The sequence below is a fragment of the Colias croceus genome, chromosome 2 (genome assembly GCF_905220415.1).
Source record: "Colias croceus chromosome 2, ilColCroc2.1".
NCBI classification, from domain to species: Eukaryota; Metazoa; Arthropoda; class Insecta; order Lepidoptera; family Pieridae; genus Colias; species Colias croceus.
In genome coordinates, this window is record NC_059538.1 from 3,688,571 (window position 1) to 3,708,979 (window position 20,409).

At 35.8% G+C, this 20,409-nt stretch overlaps 1 protein-coding gene across 8 annotated transcripts; it reads left to right on the top strand.

The window, feature by feature from the left end:
• The first annotated feature begins 766 nt into the window (after nt 1-766).
• On the top strand, nt 767-18,759 carry LOC123698542 (PDZ domain-containing protein 8). 8 transcript variants are annotated; one of them, XR_006752424.1, is made up of 15 exons: nt 767-974; nt 4,185-4,355; nt 4,760-4,942; nt 6,906-7,098; nt 7,433-7,643; nt 8,449-8,614; nt 9,310-9,510; nt 9,820-10,017; nt 10,233-10,870; nt 11,123-11,342; nt 12,893-12,998; nt 15,744-15,869; nt 17,104-17,227; nt 17,735-18,104; nt 18,358-18,472. XR_006752424.1 is itself a non-coding variant. In XM_045645205.1 (15 exons), the coding sequence occupies exons 2-15, from the start codon at nt 4,203-4,205 to the stop codon at nt 18,508-18,510; spliced, it is 2,874 nt and encodes a 957-aa protein (XP_045501161.1). In that variant the 5' UTR covers nt 767-974; nt 4,185-4,202; the 3' UTR covers nt 18,511-18,759. The 8 variants fall into 8 exon arrangements, 6 of the variants coding, with proteins under 6 accessions (XP_045501161.1, XP_045501189.1, XP_045501179.1 ...); XR_006752431.1 differs by lacking the exon at nt 18,358-18,472 and adding an exon at nt 16,294-16,357 and having other exon boundaries at nt 17,134-17,227; nt 17,719-17,737; XM_045645205.1 differs by having other exon boundaries at nt 17,735-17,936; nt 18,358-18,759.
• The last annotated feature ends 1,650 nt before the right edge of the window (nt 18,760-20,409 follow it).

Genomic DNA, 20,409 nt, shown 5'->3' on the forward strand with positions numbered 1-20,409 from the left:
ACATCCTTTTTTAAAGAAACCGTTAATAATTACATGGCGATGTGATCTTGAACATTTCATTATTTGAAAATTTCTAAACTTTGAAATATTTTTTTCTAATTAGTCATTGTATAATTGGTGGTTAAAACCGCGATCCTCATGGTTAAAACATAATGTCCAATTAAATTATATGCCAGTCCTTCACGAACAGTCCCACATTTTATTCAAACAATAAAAATTATCGATCAGCAAAACGATTGCTTGAATAATAATAATTACTTCTAATTAAACATAGAAAACCCATTGTTGGTACCCGCATATTTTACCTATCCACATTTGAACAAGTTATTAAATCTAAACCATATTGTGGCATACATATACAAGGTTGATGTATATGTATCATAATAATATTTATTATAAAGTGATTTCGATCTGACTCTGTCAAACGTATGCCTCTATCAGTAGTTTCCATCCTACCTGTTACCTATCAGGGGTCGCCTATTGATTCGGCACGCGCGCAAGCGTCCTTACAACGTCACGCAAATTAACAAATCAACGATTTGTGTACCGAGAAAAGTATACAGCCCAATAAAATTGATCGTAACAATACTGTAAATGTTTGCTAAATCAAATAATGCTAAGTTAATTAAAGGGCACGAGATAATTATCAGACCGTGACACGCTCCACCTTGTATGAACTTTAGCTCAATTGGTAAAAGTCCGCGCATGCTCAAAGCAATTTTGTGGTGTTTTATCAACATAACAATTTCCCAGCTCGTCTCAGTGACGCAGGGAGTTTCGTCCGCCGCCGGTTTTCCGGCTGGCACTAAAATGCATCCACCTATAAATTCCCTAGAATTAAACCCTACCATTAGATAAAGAACTGTATATAAAAATTTAAATGACCTTTAAAGTTCAATGTCAATTGTTGTTTAGTGATTAATCTAATAGATAATTATGTAGAGGATATTGTTTTTAGGTAAATCTGTTAGCAGGTGAGTTGGCGTAACAAACTCGATGTTTCTTTTATATTTGAGTGTGATGTGGGACGTGTGAACACGGGTGTGAGGGTGTGTTTAAAAATAAACCTTATAATGTGTGGAATTAGTGCATGATTTCAATGGATGTTTCAGTTAGCGTTGCCGAATTAATTTAGCTTTGCATATTATTGCACTGACATATGTAGAGCCAATGCAGATATTTTTATTGCATTTAAAAATATTTTTATTTATTTATCTATAGTTAGTTACTATAGTGCTATTTAATATTTAATTTATTTTAAAAACACTTTAACAATAACAAAGTGTATAGATAGCGTCCTATCACGTAATGAAGCTTTATTATTTAGGAAGTCACGCAATTCATCACTTAAAAAACCTGTAACAATTATATTTGTAAGTAATTGCCTATTACAGATGCAATTTAGCTTCATATAATGAATGAATAAAGGGTGTAGTAATAATAAAACATCTCATGTAAATAATAAACCTGCCTACGTTAGACAAAATAATAAACGAAACATATTTCATAAATTTCTTTACCTTCACTTACCTACAAATGATCCCTTTTCTACACTAATATTATAAAAAGGAAAACTTTGTTTGTTTGTTTGGTTGTAATGAATAGGCTCATAAACTACTGGACCGATTTTAAAAATTCTTTCACCATTCGAAAGCTACATTATCCACGAGTTACATAGGCTAGGTTTTATCCCGGAAATCCCACGGGAACGGGAACTATGCGGGTTTTTCTTTGAAAACGCGGGCGAAGCCGCAGGTGGAAAGCTAGTATGATATATTTATTTTTCTGATTTCGTTTACACAGAATACAAATTTGACAGTATAAAGTTAATAAAGACAATAATTATTTATGTAAGTACACGAATGATAGACGTTTTGATATTTGCTCATCATTTATTGCTAGGCGCTTAAAGTTTCTATTATCTTCGTATCTTCGGAAAGCATAACATTGAGCCGTTTTGCTTACGTGTTCTCGCGCCTTTAGACGAGATTTCAGGGGATTAGCGGATAAACAAAAGTACACTCAACAAATGAAAACCTACAAGATAAACGTTATTTTACCTTGCTTTATTTTATAGGCTTATATATGTTAATATGTAATATTCAATCGCGTTTAACAATAACATTCAGTCTTAGTAACATATAGTTTGTAATTATTTGTCGTTTTAGATATTTTTTTACGTCTGACTGGTTAATGTTTATAAACATTATAGTTAGATTAAACATAAGAAAACGAATCATATACATTAAACCAATCGTTTAATGTAAAACGTAAAACTTACCAAGTATGCTCTACGTAAGGCTCTACACTGAATTTTGTGATTGTTTGTTGACATACAGATAACATATAACAAACATAAATATTTACCGTAAATAATCTCAAGTCAAGCACGCTTTCCAAGAAATGGCTGAGTGCTGTTATGCTGGGCCAACTGTCCAGTATTTGACGTTGCAATTCATCAAAAGCTTTTGTAAGGAAGCTTGAAATGTTACATGCTGCATCGGCAATAATATTTTATACATTTGAGTAAATTTCATAAAACAAGTACCTACTTATGCTTGTTCAAGACTTCGTTTCAAGAGCTTCAATATTATGATAGAGATATGCTAATTTATTCGTGAAAAATAAGCTGATGAGTGATGAATGATAAAGTTTGTTATTAGCAGATATACCTTTGTGCAATTAATGTTTCATCTGTTTAATTTAATAATTTAACGATTTTTTTTTGTTCAATTTGATATTTTTGGTTTTATGGAATGTAAATGCTTACAAATATAAATTTATATTTTTTAACTATTCCAGATTCTCGTACTTACTTGGTATGCCTTTAGAATAGGTTGACTTTTTTATTATCAACGTACCTACACAGTATAGTTAATAGAACTCTATTTATCAGATTTCCCAGTTTCGCTTTGATTTCCCAGAAGAAAGAAGTGATTAACATACCTTATTACCTCACATTTACATAATAAAAAGTAATAATAATAATAGTTAAAAAAAACTAAAAAACACGCTTTTTATAGAAAACCGAACTAAAAAATAGAAAATTTTATCAAATTAGTGTACCTATTGTCATCGGTCCTCAATAAATCTACAAAGTTTGAACGAAATCTGGCCGTTTAAAGTGGGTCAAAATCGCGCCCAAAGAAGTCGGTTACAAACATACAAACATACAAGTGAAGCTAATATAAAGCGTGTAAAAAGAAAACTTTTTGATCTACTCGACACCTTGCCGACTTTTAAGTTTTTCATGCTGGAAAATGCCTATGACTAGAGAGCCTTATCAGATGCTAATCTTTAAAACTCTAATATGCAACTTAAAGATTTTATATGAACATCCTATACCTACTTTTAAGAGAGATTCTATTGTTCTGTACTCGATAAATGAAATGAACGTATCGTAATTTAAAGGGATCAAATACTGCTGTTTCATTTAAAAGTGCTAACTGATACATGTATTGATTTTGGTCGCTGTACACAAATAAGTTAAAACCGTAGCTTAATTAAACATTCATACATCGCAGAGGTGTAGAAATATGTGAATTTATGAGATGAAATTTGAATCGAGTCCAGTCTGTATTCTTTAATTAACTCGATATCTCCAATGTGTAAAAAGAAATAATATTGTTTGATTGTTAATTTAATTAAATCTTTACCTAGTATAGTGGGTATTTTACGGTGTTAAATGCTGTGACATAGGTAGGTACTAGGTAGTTATATACTTCACTCTATAGGTAGTTATATAGTTGTATACTATTAAATTATTTCTTAACGATATAGGTTAATGATTTAGGGACGTTCTTCGATTAGTAATTATCATTCACGTTTCCCAGTTGCTACTTCTTAGCAATACTGTGGCAATACAGAGCGTAATAATTATCTTTATTGATAGTATGACACACCAACAAACAATAAATATGCTGTTCATAATAATTGTAACACGCCTTTCGAATCAAATCCCATAACTGGGAAAACACAAATCTGTTAGAATACGAAGTGAATAGTGATACCTACGATTTTGTATGTCTAGGTTCAAATAAATATTTTTGAACCATTCTTTAGCACTCAGGTACCTACTATAAAAAAGTCTGAAAGACTTAAGGGTGATTATTCACCACCAGAGTGCTTATTAGACAGAATTGCAGTACATAAAGCTACATTTTATTTGATACTATATTTATTAGGTAGTAAATATAAACAAAATGCCGGATTGGTGGTGGCTGGTGATGGCTGCTCTTTTCGGAGCAGTGTCGGCGCTTGCCGTGCCGATAGCACTGTTCCTGTACTTTATACGACCCTTTGAGAAGAAGACTCCCATGGAGGAAGATTTAAGCATTCCCATTACTTTACCACCTGTAAGTATTATAATATTATATGTCCTACACTTTACGCTTAACTTTTCGGCCCAATATTTGCAAATATCGGTGCGATGTTAGTTCCAAAATTTACTAAAACTGTACCTAGTTAACCGCTACCACAGTCTACAAAATTTAATTAATTTTATATTGAGTTTTCTAGCAAAGAGGATTTATTTGCCTTTACAACGTCATTTCCTTTCAATCACTTGCTCTTTAATCTCTTTCGCCTTAATTTCCGGTCGGCGAGCATAAAGAGACACTTCATGTTTACTAACTTATTCAATTAACATTTTTACCTGAAAAAACGATGCTGTAAATAAGTGCATAAAATAAAATTAAAGTAAAGTCGTAACAAATTAAAAGTTATGATTGCATTAGCTAAAAATGAAGATTACTTCCAGGAGATCCTGAACGAATTAACGCGCGGCGCGGGCAGTACTCCCGAAGGGGCTCTGAACGCAATGCTCCAGTTCATATTTCAGCAAAGTACAGCGGATACGCGATGGTTGAGAAGGCGTATGGCTAATGAACTGGCTGAGTTACTGGCCAAAACTTCTTCTGGAAAGATCTTCGAATCGCTAACGGTGAGTAAAATAGTGATATAGTTATAGACTATAGAGTCGTTGCGTGCTCCAAAATGGTAACAACGGTCAGGTAATTGACTGACTCGCGTATAGACCAGAGAATTTGAAGAAATAGAAAAATTCAGGGTGTAAATAATTGGGTTTAAAGGCAAACAAATGTTCTTTATAATTTGTAATTACGAATGTAGGTATATAAATATACAGGGTGGAAGGTTAAGATGGGGCATGAAGGGCAGGTACCTTAACCGTTGTAGCTACATGAAAACTTTCTTAGGAGGCTATCCTTAAATTCTTGAGAAATTTTAATCTGCATTCACAGATTTTTGAAAAAATGTACGGTCAGCAAAGAAATCGGCAGTTTTCAAAAAAAATTTTTTTGATGCCAATCGATCCAGTTTCTCATGGGGATCAAAACACTCTAAAAGACCAACTGAGGTATGAGTACTAGAAAAGTCAGAAATCGCGAAAAACTATTTCCACACATTCACTAAGAAAATAAGTGATTCAACATAAGATGCGCTAATAGAAAACTCCAAAGAGATTTTCAGGCTTCAATATTTTTTGTTTCTGATTATTAAAACACATACCGACAATAAGAAGAAACATTAATTTAATTAAACGGGTGTCAAAGAAAATAAAAAATAACAAAATAATAACAAAAAACATACATTGCGTATTCTCATTCAATACGCGTGAACGACGCGGACGTGTCAAGCTTTTCTTAAATGAGCCACTTTCTGCTAGATTTTTTACAAGATTCGCAATTACCTTTCGCGTCGGTACCTGTCGCATTGGGTATTTATTCCTGTACCATTCCAATGCAACTGTTGGGTTTTTATTATTTAAAAAGTAAGCCTCTAACAGATCTAAACGTTCCAAATTATTTAAGGACATTTTTAGTTAAGACTAACTTTTGGTAACTTTTGTTTTCTATGTGTTAGGCTGGTTGCAGAGCTTGACCGACCGTCAGTGCGTACCGTCGGTCCTGACGATACGCATCAACAATTGTATGACTATGACACTAATGCGCATGACAATACGCGTGCGTATGGTCGGTCTAGCTATGAACGGTTTTATGAATTTCCATACATATGACAAGCGCGACTGACGTACGCACTGATGGTCGGTCAAGCTCTGCAACCAGCCTTATTGTTTACATAAGCCATAAAAATGTGACGTGTTCGTTCGATATTCAAATTTAAATAATTTTTCATCTCGTGCACGAGCTGCCAGCCACCGCCCGCTCACGCCCCGCGTCGCTGGCATGTTATGCTGCCGTGCCTTTGTATTTTTACTTGTTCATGAATGAAAATAGTTTCTCGCGATTTCTGACTTTTCTAGTACTCATACCTCAGTTGGTCTTTTAGAGTGTTTTGATCCCCATGAGAAACTGGATCGATTGGCATCAAAAAAATTTTTTTTGAAAACTGCCGATTTCCTTGCTGACCGTACATTTTTTCAAAAATCTGTGAATGCAGATTAAAATTTCTCAAGAATTTAAGGATAGTCTCCTAAGAACGTTTTCATGTAGCTACAACGGTTAAGGTACCTGCCCTTCATGCCCCATCTTAACCTTCCACCCTGTATAACCGCTATCAAACACGGAAAGGATACCGGTTTTAGTATCTGTGCCTTTAGGTTTATTATTACGCATTTATGAGGGAAACCCTCGTCTTACGTGTCGTTTCACAAATTGGTACAGGACTCAACTACTTATAATATAAAACTTTCATAAACGTTGAGTATAGATATGACACAGTCGGCTCTAAAAGTATGGAAACCTTCCGTTCGTAACAGGGTCATAAAAATTTATTGCAATACTAAATCAATGGACATGTTCTTGTTGCCATAAGAGTGTGGAATAACTTACGTTGAATATGTACGAACGGTATAATGATTAATGGCTAGTTTTTGATACATATACAAGTACTATAAAAAAACGTTTCTTTAATTTTTGTTTCAGTTGCGGTCTTTAGAAGTAGGTACAGAATTTCCTAGCATTTCAAACCTTCGCCTTGTAAGTGGGGAACTTGAAGAAGATGGAGCTCGACTGCGTTCCTTGGACTTACGGCTCGATTTATCATACGATGGGAGTTTTAGAATCGAAGTTGATGCTGTTATGCTCCTTGGAAAAATAGCTAACATATCTATCACAGGTAAGAATAAAGGCCTGATTAATGTGCTTGCTTAGATAGGGATCTGTAGATCTCGAAATTGACAAGCTGTGTATTTTTGTTAAATTTTTTGTTATTCATAATAATCATTAATTTAAACTGTGCTAAAATCATGATTATCTAAATAACATGATATCCAGGTTTTAACTTTTTGTTTGTTTTGTTATTTATTTAAACGTAGGTATAGGTCGGATAGACAGTCATCCAATGACCATGTTTGCTGTACGCTTTCTTGTATCTTGTATGCATTTTTTATATTTTAACATTAAATCAAGTTTTTAAATTCTTAAAAAATCATACTTTCAAAATCTTCTAGTTGAGAGCATCAGCGGCAACGTCCGAGTGATGTTCCGTCGCACGCCCTACACGCACTGGGCACTTGCGTTTGAAACTCCCCCCAAATTGGAGCTGCGTGTGCGAGGCCGCTTCCAAGGGAGACAGCTGAAGCCAAGACTCGCTGCACTTGTAGCAGCACATATACGACGAGCGGTTGCACAGAGACACACACTTCCTAATTACAAAATACGGTATGGTCCTGACACTTACTAAACATTTCTGCTGTTTTCATACCAATTACTCTTGTTGCCCCAAGTAGATTTGCTTGTGTGAGGTCGTTTTCAAGGGAGTTAGCTGAAGTCGCAACTCGCTGCGCTAGTCACAGCCAATATTATAAGGCGAGCAGTCGCTCAGAGGCATACGCTTCCTAATTACAAAATACGGTATGGCCTGACAAGAACTAAATATTTCTGCTCTTTTTATGCTGATTGCTTTTGATCCCTTAAATCTGAAATTGCACGTGTGAAGCCGTTTTCAAGGGAGACAATTCAAGCTACAACTCGCTGCGCTAGTCGCTGCCCATATACGACAAGCGGCCCCACAGAGACATACACTTCCTAATTACAAAATACGGTATAACCCTTGTCCCTTATATGGTACAAAAGTACCTAACAACATTTCTGCTGCGTTTTTGTCTCAATAGCGCTAGGTCACATTGATCTTCCGCATTATCAATGACGTTCAAGATGTAGGATTGCAAACAATTCGATTTAAATAGGTAAAGTTAATCTCGGTACTAAATTAGAACAAAGCATGTATGGTTTTAATCTTTTACCTCCATATGAAAAACAGTGAACGAAATTATTTATGCCTTAAAAAAGAAGACTGACATAGACAAATAAGAAACGAGTTCCAGATCCACATTTTTAATTGACCGTCTCAATTTCCATACTGGTAATTTCTTGTTAATTGACTCGATAAGTTGATCATGAGCTTAATAATTGGAACTTGAACTAGTAAATCATTTTACTGACATGTTTCCTGTTTTATTTATAGGTATAAACCGTTCTTCCCGAAATCTGAACCAGGGAGTACAGAAGGTGAAGATGGACCGACTCCTCACGGACGGCTTACTGTAAGACTCGTGGAAGTAAGCAGATTGTATTGGTCTGGAAATAATGGGATAGTTCGAGCAGCTCTAGCGGTGGATTCTCATGCTTGGGTAAGTTAAAATAATTCATTTCACAGATCCTAATGTAGTCTTGTATGCCTAATGCCTGTAATGGGAGTAGTATGCAGCTTATTATGATCGAAAAAGTTGGTAGTTAAAAAAACAGCATGTGTGCCGAGCGCACGTGTCAGAAGTGAAACGTCTTTGGCAAGATTAAAAAATACTGTAATTGACGCCTCACACTATGACGTGCCGCTATTGCGATGACGCGACCTTGAAATTGTATTCTCAACAATAAAAGAAGCCTAAAAGAAGTTTTACTTCAAAAAGAATTATTTTTTTAAGGCCGTAAGAACAAATTAAATAGATTATACAGCTATAATTTCATGTACCCGAATTGCGTAGGTATTATATTTTTGTGTTCTTTTATTTTATTTTTCATTATATTAAACTAAACAATACTGTTTTTGATTTATAAGCTTAAGATATTTCAATTTCATATTTTTGGTAATAATGCAACCATAAAATAAAAATATTATGAACTAAAATTATTTTGGCGTTTTAAACATAAAATACGTAATTCGGAACACGATGAAGTGTCACAGGAATCATCCTAGCTGAAAAGGACTATAACATAATATTTTTTTTTTTGTAGTTAAAATACTATATCGATTTCGTAAAGTCTACTTGCGAATCTTGTTAATCGTTTTAATTTATGTCGCTCTATTAACTACTCATTATTGTAGGTATCACTCCGCCGTGGCGTGCTAGTGCTAGACGTAGTGTTGCCAGCTGTAACGGGACCGCTCGGGCTCGTGTGTTGCCAGGGAGTGGGCGTGGTGCTGGTGGACACTGTGGTGCCCATGTCACCGGCGTATAGAGCTGATCTGCGCCGAGATGATGTGGTACTGGCTATAGATAACAAGCCAGTTGCTAATGTCGCTCAGGTTTGTGTTAATATGTACAAGTTAATGACAAACATTAGGGAGAGAGAATAGCTCATGTATAAAAGAATTTTATCACATTGAATATTTTCTTCGAATGGGAACTGTATAAAACTGTGTGTAAATTTAATGTGAAAACATGGTAGCTTTAAACCTACTTTAAGAGCTTGTTTCAGCAATTGCTGATAGTGTCTTTGATACTATGAAACGGCAATAAATATTAGTTTTAAAACTATTTGATATCAAATAACAGCCCCGTTTCCTTCCCATTCATTCTTAAACTTGACCAAAAAAATTGTTTTTAATACACAGGTTGGCAAACTGCTCAGAAGTGTGGAACGCCGTGCAGTAACAGTGCGAGTGAGACGCGGAGGAGCAGGTGGGACCGCCCGAAGAGATGATGAGCCAAAACGACTGCGCACTAACTTCTCTTTCCGAAGGGTCTCTGAGGTTATGGAGGGGGTGCGATTGCAGGGCATGCGGTCTGCAGCTTCGAAGAACAATATACACGTAATTTTAACTTATTTTTTTATGGTTTGTAAATAGTACAAAATCTTATGTTTCTCTGAATAAAAGTAATAGGAAATTATTATATCTCTGTTTAAATTTTGACTGACATAATTTTTACCAAACGTGTGTAATATGATCAAATTTATTGTATGAATCCTAACTGTCAAAGGTTGCAACCACCGCCAATTGTGTGACTTGTATTATTTGTTTTACAGGAAACAGATTCACCATCTAAAACGATAGAACCCCAAAACGACAATGACACACAAGGAAAACAGAAAATCGAAATAGCTCGTCAACTCACTAAAGTCACTGATCAAATAGGTCCCACGAACTTTGGCTTACGTAAACGTAGATGTTCTGTAGAAAATAAGTCTTCCGATAGTTCAGCTGGGAGCACACCTCCTGCTTCTGGCGCAAGCACACCTTTGAGACAAGCCACGATAACGAACAAAACTGTCAAACATCCAGACATTCCAATCATAAGGACAGATTCTTCAGAATGCAGAGTATCAGAGAAGGAAGTGACTGTAGATGAAGACGAACAAGCCTTTGAAACAGGAGGACCCAGACAGACCGAGCATGTCGAAATTTGCCAAATGTTTTGGACTAAAAGTGTCCAGTTAAAACCTATCATACCCTTCGACGAAGAAACTGACTTTAAGCTAAATGAGAATCACAAATATCTTAACATTAATGTTTGGGTCACCGTACCTGGTGAAAAGGAAGAAGTACTGTTGGGATATTTGAATATTCCGCTAGCGGCGTTACTTTCAGAATGTCAAGATTCAACAGTTCCTCATCATTTGAAGCGATATCAATTCTTACCACCCGATGTTGATATAAAATTTAGGTACGTACTCTTTTAAATTAGCTTATTTTAAAATGTAATATTTAAGAACATTTATAGATAAATTTAAAAATAATTAAAAATTTGGACATGGAAATTTAATAATAGATTTTTTGTAGAATAGAGAATAGGATCAATTTCTTGCAACAATAGATAAAGTTATCTCAATGTTTAATGATATGTGTGTATAGATACTAGATAGGCTTATAGATAGACAACTGGCCAAGTCAAAATGACAACCCTAATTCCCAACAGCAAAAGCCACAAGCTAGCGTCCCACGCGGGCTTCGAGCCCTGTCTATGCTTCGGCGATGCACTCGTGTGGTGGGAGTGGGAGGGGGGTGGGGCAGCTCGCAGCGCCCCCCGCGCACGTGTCCCCGCACCCCCCTCCCGCGCCACCCCTGTGCCAGCTGCGCACGACTTTGTGAGGACGCACTTCCACCGGTCCACACAGTGCGACTTCTGTAACAAGAAGGTAATTGGAACATTCCAAGCCATACGCTATACACGGTTTTGAACACTGTCTATGCTTCGGTGACGCACTAGTATGGTGGGAGTGGGAGGATGGTAGGGCAGCTCGTAGTGCCCCCCGCGCACTTGCCCCCGCACCCCCTTCCCGCATCACCCCTGTACCAGCTGCGCAGGACTTCGTGAGGACGCACTTCCATAGATCTACGCAGTGTGACTTCTGTAACAAGAAGGTAATTAGAACAGTCCAAGCCATAAGCTAATAGCTATACACGCGGGTTTTGAACACTGTCTATGCTTCGGTGATGCACTAATATGGTGGGAGTGGGAGGGGGGTGGGGCAGCTCGCAGCGCCCCCCGCGCACGTGCCCCCGCACCCCCCTCCCGCGCCACCCCTGTGCCAGCTGCGCACGACTTCGTAAGGACGCACTTCCACCGGTCCACACAGTGCGACTTCTGTAACAAGAAGGTAATTAGAATAGTACATGCCATAAGTTTTTCATGAGCTTAAGCATGAAGGTTTCGAGCCCTGTCTTGTGTTTATTACCCTCATAGGAGGCCCGTGTCTCTTCAGCCAGGCGCGGTCCCAGCCTGACATTTTGGGGGGGGACACGCAGCTGGAAAGGTATGGAATCCCCCCCCCCAACCGTACTCGCCAAATATCGTATTCAAGTGAAGAAGAAGTGATAAGCAAAAACTTGAGAAAATCGTACTCGATAAAATAGAAAAAAATTCTTATACTGTACAATATATTATAAAAAAACCGGCCAAGTGCGAGTCGGAAGCCGTTAGCTGCAAATTTTCGCAAATTTCAACATTTGCAAGGGATTAAAAACAGGTTTAAACAGAACTTTAGATGTGCGAGTGACTCCGATTTGCACCAGTTTTTTATATATTGTACAGTATAAGAATTTTTTTCTATTTTATCGAGTACGATTTTGGGGGGGGTCATGTCCCCCGTGACCACCCCCCTGGGACCGCGCCTGTCTTCAGCGCAAACTTATGTGAGCCTATGATGATATATATGATGATAATGAATAATAAATATCTAAAGTCTTCAGACAAAAATAAAATGTAAATGAATGTGCTTGACATATTTAAATATATTAGAAACTTGGCATTGGTTATTTGATCATCAAATAATCAACTACCGACATGCACGACCCTTTATACATGCATGATAAATTGGAATCAAGTATGCCTAATTTTTGAATTAATGACCAATAATAACATATTAGTTAATGGCCTGTTGAGATTATTCTGCGAAAAAATTCAAGCGTTTTAACTTGGACAACATATTATATTGAGCGACAGGCGTCATATTTTTCAACTACCCGCCCTCGGTCGTTTATTCTCCTCTATACGATTTTGACAAACTTTAAACAGACAGATTTAAACTTTGTACATTTATCAAATTTCCGTACCAATTCAATAACCTTCAAAGTGATCAATGCGAAATGAGCACTTTAACACATTCTTGCAATATGATTAGGTATGTACACATATACTTAGACTCTCTCAATTTTTTTTTTCTGAAATACCCTATTTCTTCGTTAGATCTGGCTGAAGGATGCAATGCAATGTCGGAACTGCGGACTGTGTTGCCATAAGAAATGTGTTGCCAAGTGTCAAGAATCCTCTCCATGTGTGCCGAAAGATCGAGGTATGTTATTTCTTGGAAGTTTGTTTTATATGTATTTTGGAACTTATAATAGATTATTTTGAAAGAAAATTTTTTAATGCAGTTTATATCCTTTTCTTATAAATACAATATATCACCTATTTTCTAGGTTATAAATTTATGTATTTACAAACGAAGCCTATAAATAGATATACTGCAATATGGACTTGCGGCGTCCGCGTCGCAATAATATTTTAGCTATAATTTGGAACAAATGTTTTATGTTACATAGTTAAACTTCTTGCCAAGTATGATGCTATTTCGAAATTAATTTTTATACGAATGAAATATGTACATTGATGAATAATTATGTTGCATTACAAGTCCAGTGCGCTAAACTGTGTGAGTATTTTACGACCAATGTATTTTTTTAATATAATTTCCATCTTAATATATATAAATCTCGTGTCACAATGTTTGTCCTCAATGGACTCCTAAACCACTTAACCGATTATAATAAAATTCGCACACCATGTGCAGTTCGATCCAACTTGAGAGATAGGATAGGTTTTATCCCGGAAATCCCACGGGAAAGGGAACTATGCGGGGTTTTCTCTGAAAACGCGGGCGAAGCCGCGGGCGGATAGCTAGTTTTACTATAAAATTTTTTTGGTGAGACAAAACTTGCTTGTCATGTTTAGCTCTGGAAATAAGAAAAAGAGAAGAAAAAGCAACTTTATTTTGTTACTATCTTCTCAGAGACAAAAACATTCACATTTTTATCGCTACAAAAATAAACCTCGAATTTTTGTATAATTTCTATAATTCTGTAATTTTTATGACGTTCTCCAAAAGTTACCTAAAAATATATTGCTGTAATTGAGAAACTAGCTTCACTCTGATTATCTCCTTCGCAGTAGATAGGTAATGTGCCAATTTATGATGTAAACGCTTCACGTTGCAAATGTAGGAACTCTATAAATATTATTATTACACTATAAACTTTCCACACATGATGTACAGAACGCACAAAGAAGTCTTTGAAAAGCGAAAGTGGAAAGACCTTATAGTATGTCAACAAGTTGTTTATAGAAACATTGTGAATCAGTTTAATAAATGCCCAGCGTTTCCTTAATAAAGATTAATTTAAAGATTCTTATCGTTCTGTAATTTTATGTACTTGTATTTTTTCGTAATTTTAAATACTTAAATGGCTTATTGTGACAAAAACAGTCTAGATTTTTTAACCGATGCTCCCATAACGTCGGAAGGCGATTCGTAGCAAATGTTTTTTACCCGACTAGTCTGCGTTAGGAGAGTTGTTGTTTTTGGATGAAATATCTAATCTATAAACAATTTACAAAAACAGACAAAAAAGTATTTTTTATTATTAATATTGTCTTAAATAAATACCTTTAATATTGATGTTAAATTGCGTGTAACCAATTATCTTGGCAAGAGTGTGTCCTTAGAGTGTGTCATTTTTAAATAAGCTACCGCGTATATAATTCACGACTGTCATCCAAACAAATTGAAATATTCAATGTATTTGTTACAGTTTCATGTGCGTAAGTACATATTTTATGCTTGAAAAGGGCATGTTTTTGCACGTGTCCGGGTTTAAAATACACCTTGATATTTTGCCAAACATTTCGCTTCGTCCAGCCAAGTCATGCATATGTATACGTTGGATTCGGTCACTGACTTTCCTGGATGCAAAGTGCTAATGTTTTTTCCTGGTAAAAACGCATTAGGCAGTGATTAACTTAATTGTATACTGTTAAATGTTGACAGCTCGGCTTTCATTTGTTTTCGATATTTGTTTATATTTCACTGCTTTCGTTTTGGTCTGCCTTGAAATTAAAATTTATGAATCATAAAAAGAAGAAGAATTTGAAAGTACACCATCTTTTTTCTATCTTATTTTCTTGGAAATATAAATAATAATGAGTCATTTTTTATAAATCTGCTTCGTATCAATACGAGAATCCATAAAAATAACGCAACACAACTCGTTTTAAAGATACTCGGCAATTACACAATAACAATGCATATTACGATCTTAACGCATTGTGTTCTTAAGACAATAAAAACTATCGTGATAGGAATTTAAACGATGATTGATACATTCATATAAACCCAGATACTCTTGCGTGAATAATTTGCGGAAAACTAGTGCTCTACTTTATATCTCGTAAGTGATATAAACGGTTATTAAAGCGCTTCGTGCGATTTTCGCAATAACATGGAGAAATACAGGGCAATATAATTTTTTCATACAAAACATACAGTTCATTATAAAATCTGCCTCTCGATTTTAACCTTGGTAACTGGAGTTAATTAATTCTAACGTTTTTATGCGATTTATTTTCTTTACGTAAGTTTAATCGTAATAGAGATGTTCAAGGAAAAAATGATTTATATTAACTCAAGTCAATGTTGTTTTAAATATTGCTGATTTGTCCGATAAATAATTAATATTATTTTGCTATTAAAGTAGTATTTATTAGTATTACCCATGTCATGTTTGAAATTTTATCGCTAATTTAATTTTAGCGAAAGCCAATTCAGCTGGTATTGCATATTCTGTGATAGGTAATACAAGATTAGATTACATAAATATACTATGTTTTACAAGACGTTATGGTGTCGAGATTTTTCAAGTCCACATATAAAATTATGAGGAGTAATTTTTACGCTCTAAGGAAAATTTTAATTCACTTAATGAATAATTATATGAGGAAAAGGAATCTATCTACAAATTAACCTCTACATTTTTCATAACAGAACCATCAACGGGTTCAGGGTGCCAGCCACCAGAGCTCATCATGACTGAGGCTGATGTCATCGACCCTGACTCTGATGATGATGAAAAAGCTGAACGAAAAGATTCCCTTGATGTCCACGAAGAAGGTATTGTTCGTACATACTATGGAGCGTAGATTTTGCGTTTTATATTTGATATCTTATTTTAATAGTTGTTTCACAGTTTACTATAGTAATTATTAGTTACCTAACTGTTAGTTAATTTTTTATCAATCATTTTTTTAGCTAGGTAAGCAATAATTTAAGCACTTTGTGGTAAAGCCGTAATTTAGTTAATTACTTAATTATTGCACTTGAATTTTCTATTTACACATACAAGAACATATTTTATCGGCTTGCTTTTTTAAACATTACTGATTTTATTAAAAAAAATGTTTCAATTAAATTAAGCTATAGCTAGAACGTAACTAAAGCTATAACAACCATATTGAACTGTTAAATATTTCACTGTTATTTTATTCGCACTTGCTTATATTTTTAAAATTTCTGATTTGCTTCTTTTTGTGTACAGACGAGCTATTCAATACTGAGGAGTGGTAGTTAGCAACTGGATTTTCCTCGATATCTATCAGCAGGTTTTAATTTTTATTTTTGTTTATGACCCAAACTAGACACGCATAAGTTGCAATGTCCATATCTCATCATGGATTGGCCGTTAATGCAAAGTTCAAATAAAAAAAAAAAAATTCATAATGCAAAAAATGTACAAAACAATTAGACAACGCTCTTTAAATTACTCGTAAAGTGCTGTGCAATCCAGCCCATGACGTGACTTAAGAAATTTGGTTTTGTAACATATCATATAACTCAGTGTTGCCACCCTTTCGAAAATATATTTCAATAAAACCCCAACGCAATTTCGCCGTGCTTTCTCGAGTGTATCCAATTATCGCACACCTAATAGCCCGCACTAGGTCATATGTAACACCTACTAATTCTGATTAATCGTACCAGTTAATGTGTTTACCCCCAAATTCCTCATTAAGAAACTTCATTAACGTAATTGTTCTGATTTCAAGGATTCACGTTGAGAAATTGAACAAAGCAATGCATTTCTGATCTCAAATCTAAGATCGGCCAGATTGCCTCGCGCATCCCCACCGTATTGTGATCGTAATCGTTGAAAGTATTATGTGATGTTCATTGTCTGAATATGTATTGTGTATATTTCGTATATATTGTTCCCAAGCTTGTCACAGTAAGTATTGACCTATTATGAGAGTAAATTTTTCCATGGTAACGTCGAATTTATTTCCTGTATGCATGTCCAATGTTAGTTTACGAGGGCAGAGAGAACAAATGCGATTTGTTTGTGATGTAGTCGGTGGAGCAATGAGTGCGCTGGTTGCAGGGCTCCGGCGCGCCGGCTCAGCACACTCCCTGTCCGCGCCCAAAGCCAATGCCTCCTCGAGGTCGCTCCCACCCTCCCCGAGCCACACACCCAGGTAGACAAACATGTAGATTACACTATTTAATACCTAGGTGAATTGTTTAAAATAATGATTCGATAAATGTAAGAATGCTTTTTGAATCAAATAAAATGGAAAATTAATTTTCTAAAATTAATTTATTGCTTTCGCTTATGAAATCTTAAATTCATATTCCATAAGATACAGACTTGTACAATATACGAAACCTTTATAACTTTTGATATAAAGCTTGATGTGATGTGCCATACTTAAAAAAAAGAGCGCGTGTACCAAGCACACGTGTCAGAAGTGAAATTTCTCCAAATTCAAAGATACCAAAATCTTCGCCTTACTCCGTGACGTCACGGTATTACCATGGCGTGACCTTGAAATTTTACTCTCAACGCGCCTAAAGAACTTTTCATAGAGTGCTAATAAAACATTCTAAGTTCGCCTGTCAATGCATGTCAAGTACCATTACCCTCCCACGCTGCGTGCACGAGGGCAGCAACACGTTTGAAGAGCAGTGTGTGTGTCGCAAAGGAGGCAGTCGCTGGAGGCGGCGAGCCCGTTCGGCGGCTGCGGCGCGACGTGGGCGGCGCGGGGCGGGGCGCGGGGCGGGGTGCGCGCGATGCTGGCGCCGCTGCTGCGGAGCGCGCTGCCGCCCGACGCGCTGCTCGCGGCCGCAAGGGACTCCGCGCCCGACCTGGCCGCTAGCCTCTCCGCGGCGCAGATACACGACATGGTAGGAGCTTTGCAAGCCATTGCCACGGCAAACTACTTTCCTGATTCCCACGTCGTACGGGTCTGCGTCCAGTACTCGGTCTAGGTATGATTTAGTTGGGCGCAGCACATCTAGAATGCTGGGAATGTGGCGGAAGCCGACGTAAACATACCACGGTTAAAAGAAAAGGTATACAATTAGCAGTCACGCGATTCCTGAGTCATAGGTATATTTTAACTGAAGACTTATCACTTATCATGAGTTATTCCAATTTATTTAATTAAGTTGATCATAGATTTTGAAAAATAAGATCAAATTTTTATGGTTAAACAAATAAGTAAATAAATAAATCTTTGTTTAGCTTTAAACATGGTATTAAAATATTGTGATACAATATGTTGCCTGCAAACTAATCCATTTTTTCATGAATATATTTCTCTAGTTACAAGCAGTTCGTGAAGAGCTGTCAACCCTAGACGCAAGCGGTGAGGAGGGCGGGGAGGGCCGCGCATGCGCGCTCACCGCGTTGATGCTACACTGCTGCGCCGCTGCCCAACTCGCACAACAACGAGCCGCGGACTCCCTTACTTCTTAATCTGGCCCATCCACACGATCTTGCATGCACACAATGCATGAGCATGAGACTAATGACCCCGCAAACGTGTAGCTACACCTTTATAGACTATGGGGAAATTGACTTGGTGTTATGAATTATGATGCAACTCTTTGCTTGTTGTCGCTATGATGACCCTTGTTTCGTGAGAGCGGGAAATTGTTTTGTACAGATAACGTAGACTCTGGCCTGCTCATAATACGATACCATTAAATGCATTGTTCATTGTGACCTGTTGTGTTTTATTTAAATACCTTTTAATATTTTACATAAACCATATAATTAGTTAAACATTATACATAATATTATATCACATATTTTTGCGAAAGGCATAATAATTAATTATATTGACTAAAGTTAACAATATTTAAGATATAATATATAATATAAGGAAAATAAGCCTATTATATAAAAACCTGAAAAAACATTCAGGTCATTACGAAATAAAATAATTAATAAAAATGAGGAAACATCATTAAAGCCAGATAATTAATTTGATGTCTACTCTAGACAAAATATTTATTATATTCGAGCACGATATTGAAACATTTTACTTTGTTGTACGTGTCTTTAAACTGTATTTAAACCAAGATAACAATACGTAAACACATACAAAATTGAGAAATATTTCTAATTAATCGAATACCATAGACTATATACGTTTATTCACGAATATAGTTTTTATTAGCATGTGTACAGTGTGTGTAAATTAGATTAGATTATTATTCGTATTTAAAAACAAAGGAAACATTAAAAACACGTTGTTGAAATTCGTAGATTCATGGTCACCTAATGATAAGGATTTCCGTGCATAATGTAAGGGCTAAAGATCTATTTTCCTTTACCAAGAAGTCGATCAAAGACCTGCGTCGAATTACGTCGAAAGTCCGCTTGGAGTTGGCTAAACTCCAGATTTTCCTGAAATAGCACAAAGGATCGACCTCTGTTTTCCCAAGGAAAAAAACTCTGCGAAATATCGGTGTCGTTATGGAAAAATTTGTGCGTCATTATAACGTTTTGCTCTCGCGAGAACAAAAGACATGCATTGTATTCAAAATCATGTCGCAAACTGTTATTCTAGAAACTGTAAAATACACAAATTTTATCTAGTAGGTAATATAAGTAGGTAGGTATATTTAACATTATCAAGAAACAATGCTGTTAAAAACCTTAATTTTTCTTGTTTCAATGTTTCGTGATTTCTATGTTAGTCACATAGTTATACAAGCAATTAATTATTGAAAAAAGAGATGTTCATCTGAACCAACTAATATATTATTTGCGGAAATATCGTAAACAGTCATGTCATTGCAACGAGTTGGCTCAAATTTTACCAACTGTGTTTCAGAGTTTATCATCGTACCTACATGATATAGCAAGATCATGAATAACCAAATGAGCACATTTCAAAATATAAAGTGTTCACCGCTTGCTTGTGGAATTATGAAATGTAACAGAAATGTGAAATATTTACGAATTCAAAATATTAACTGATGGCAAGTGGGTCATGAGAGGAGGAAGCGACTTACGTACATCCAAGGTTATTTTAATGAAATCAAACGTAATCTATAATAATTTCGCTACTATTTGTCTGAAATACTTAAACCACAATAAGAATAATGATCTCATCTATGCCTGTAATTTCCTCCCTGATATTGTACTTATTATACAGCAATGCCTGTGAATGTAGGTACCTATGTATCTATCACTTCAGTGACTGTTCAATCCCAGTTTTTAGTTTCACAATCGTTCTTTACGGTCTTTGAATATTTTTTTTTTTTACCTTTTGTTTTTAACGTTATTATTGACTAATTTTAAGAAAATCGTATTGCGGCGTTCGTTGTCTTCCAAACTTATGGAAATATATTTTTTTTCCTTGAA

Bases quoted from the DNA above. Each gene is read 5' to 3' on its own strand.
- LOC123698542 (XM_045645205.1), top strand. From the start codon at position 4,203: ATGCCGGATTGGTGGTGGCTGGTGATGGCTGCTCTTTTCGGAGCAGTG. The intron at 4,943-6,905 runs GTGAGTAAAATA...TTTTTGTTTCAG, and splicing joins AGATCTTCGAATCGCTAACG to TTGCGGTCTTTAGAAGTAGG. The intron at 9,511-9,819 runs GTTTGTGTTAAT...TTTAATACACAG, and splicing joins CAGTTGCTAATGTCGCTCAG to GTTGGCAAACTGCTCAGAAG.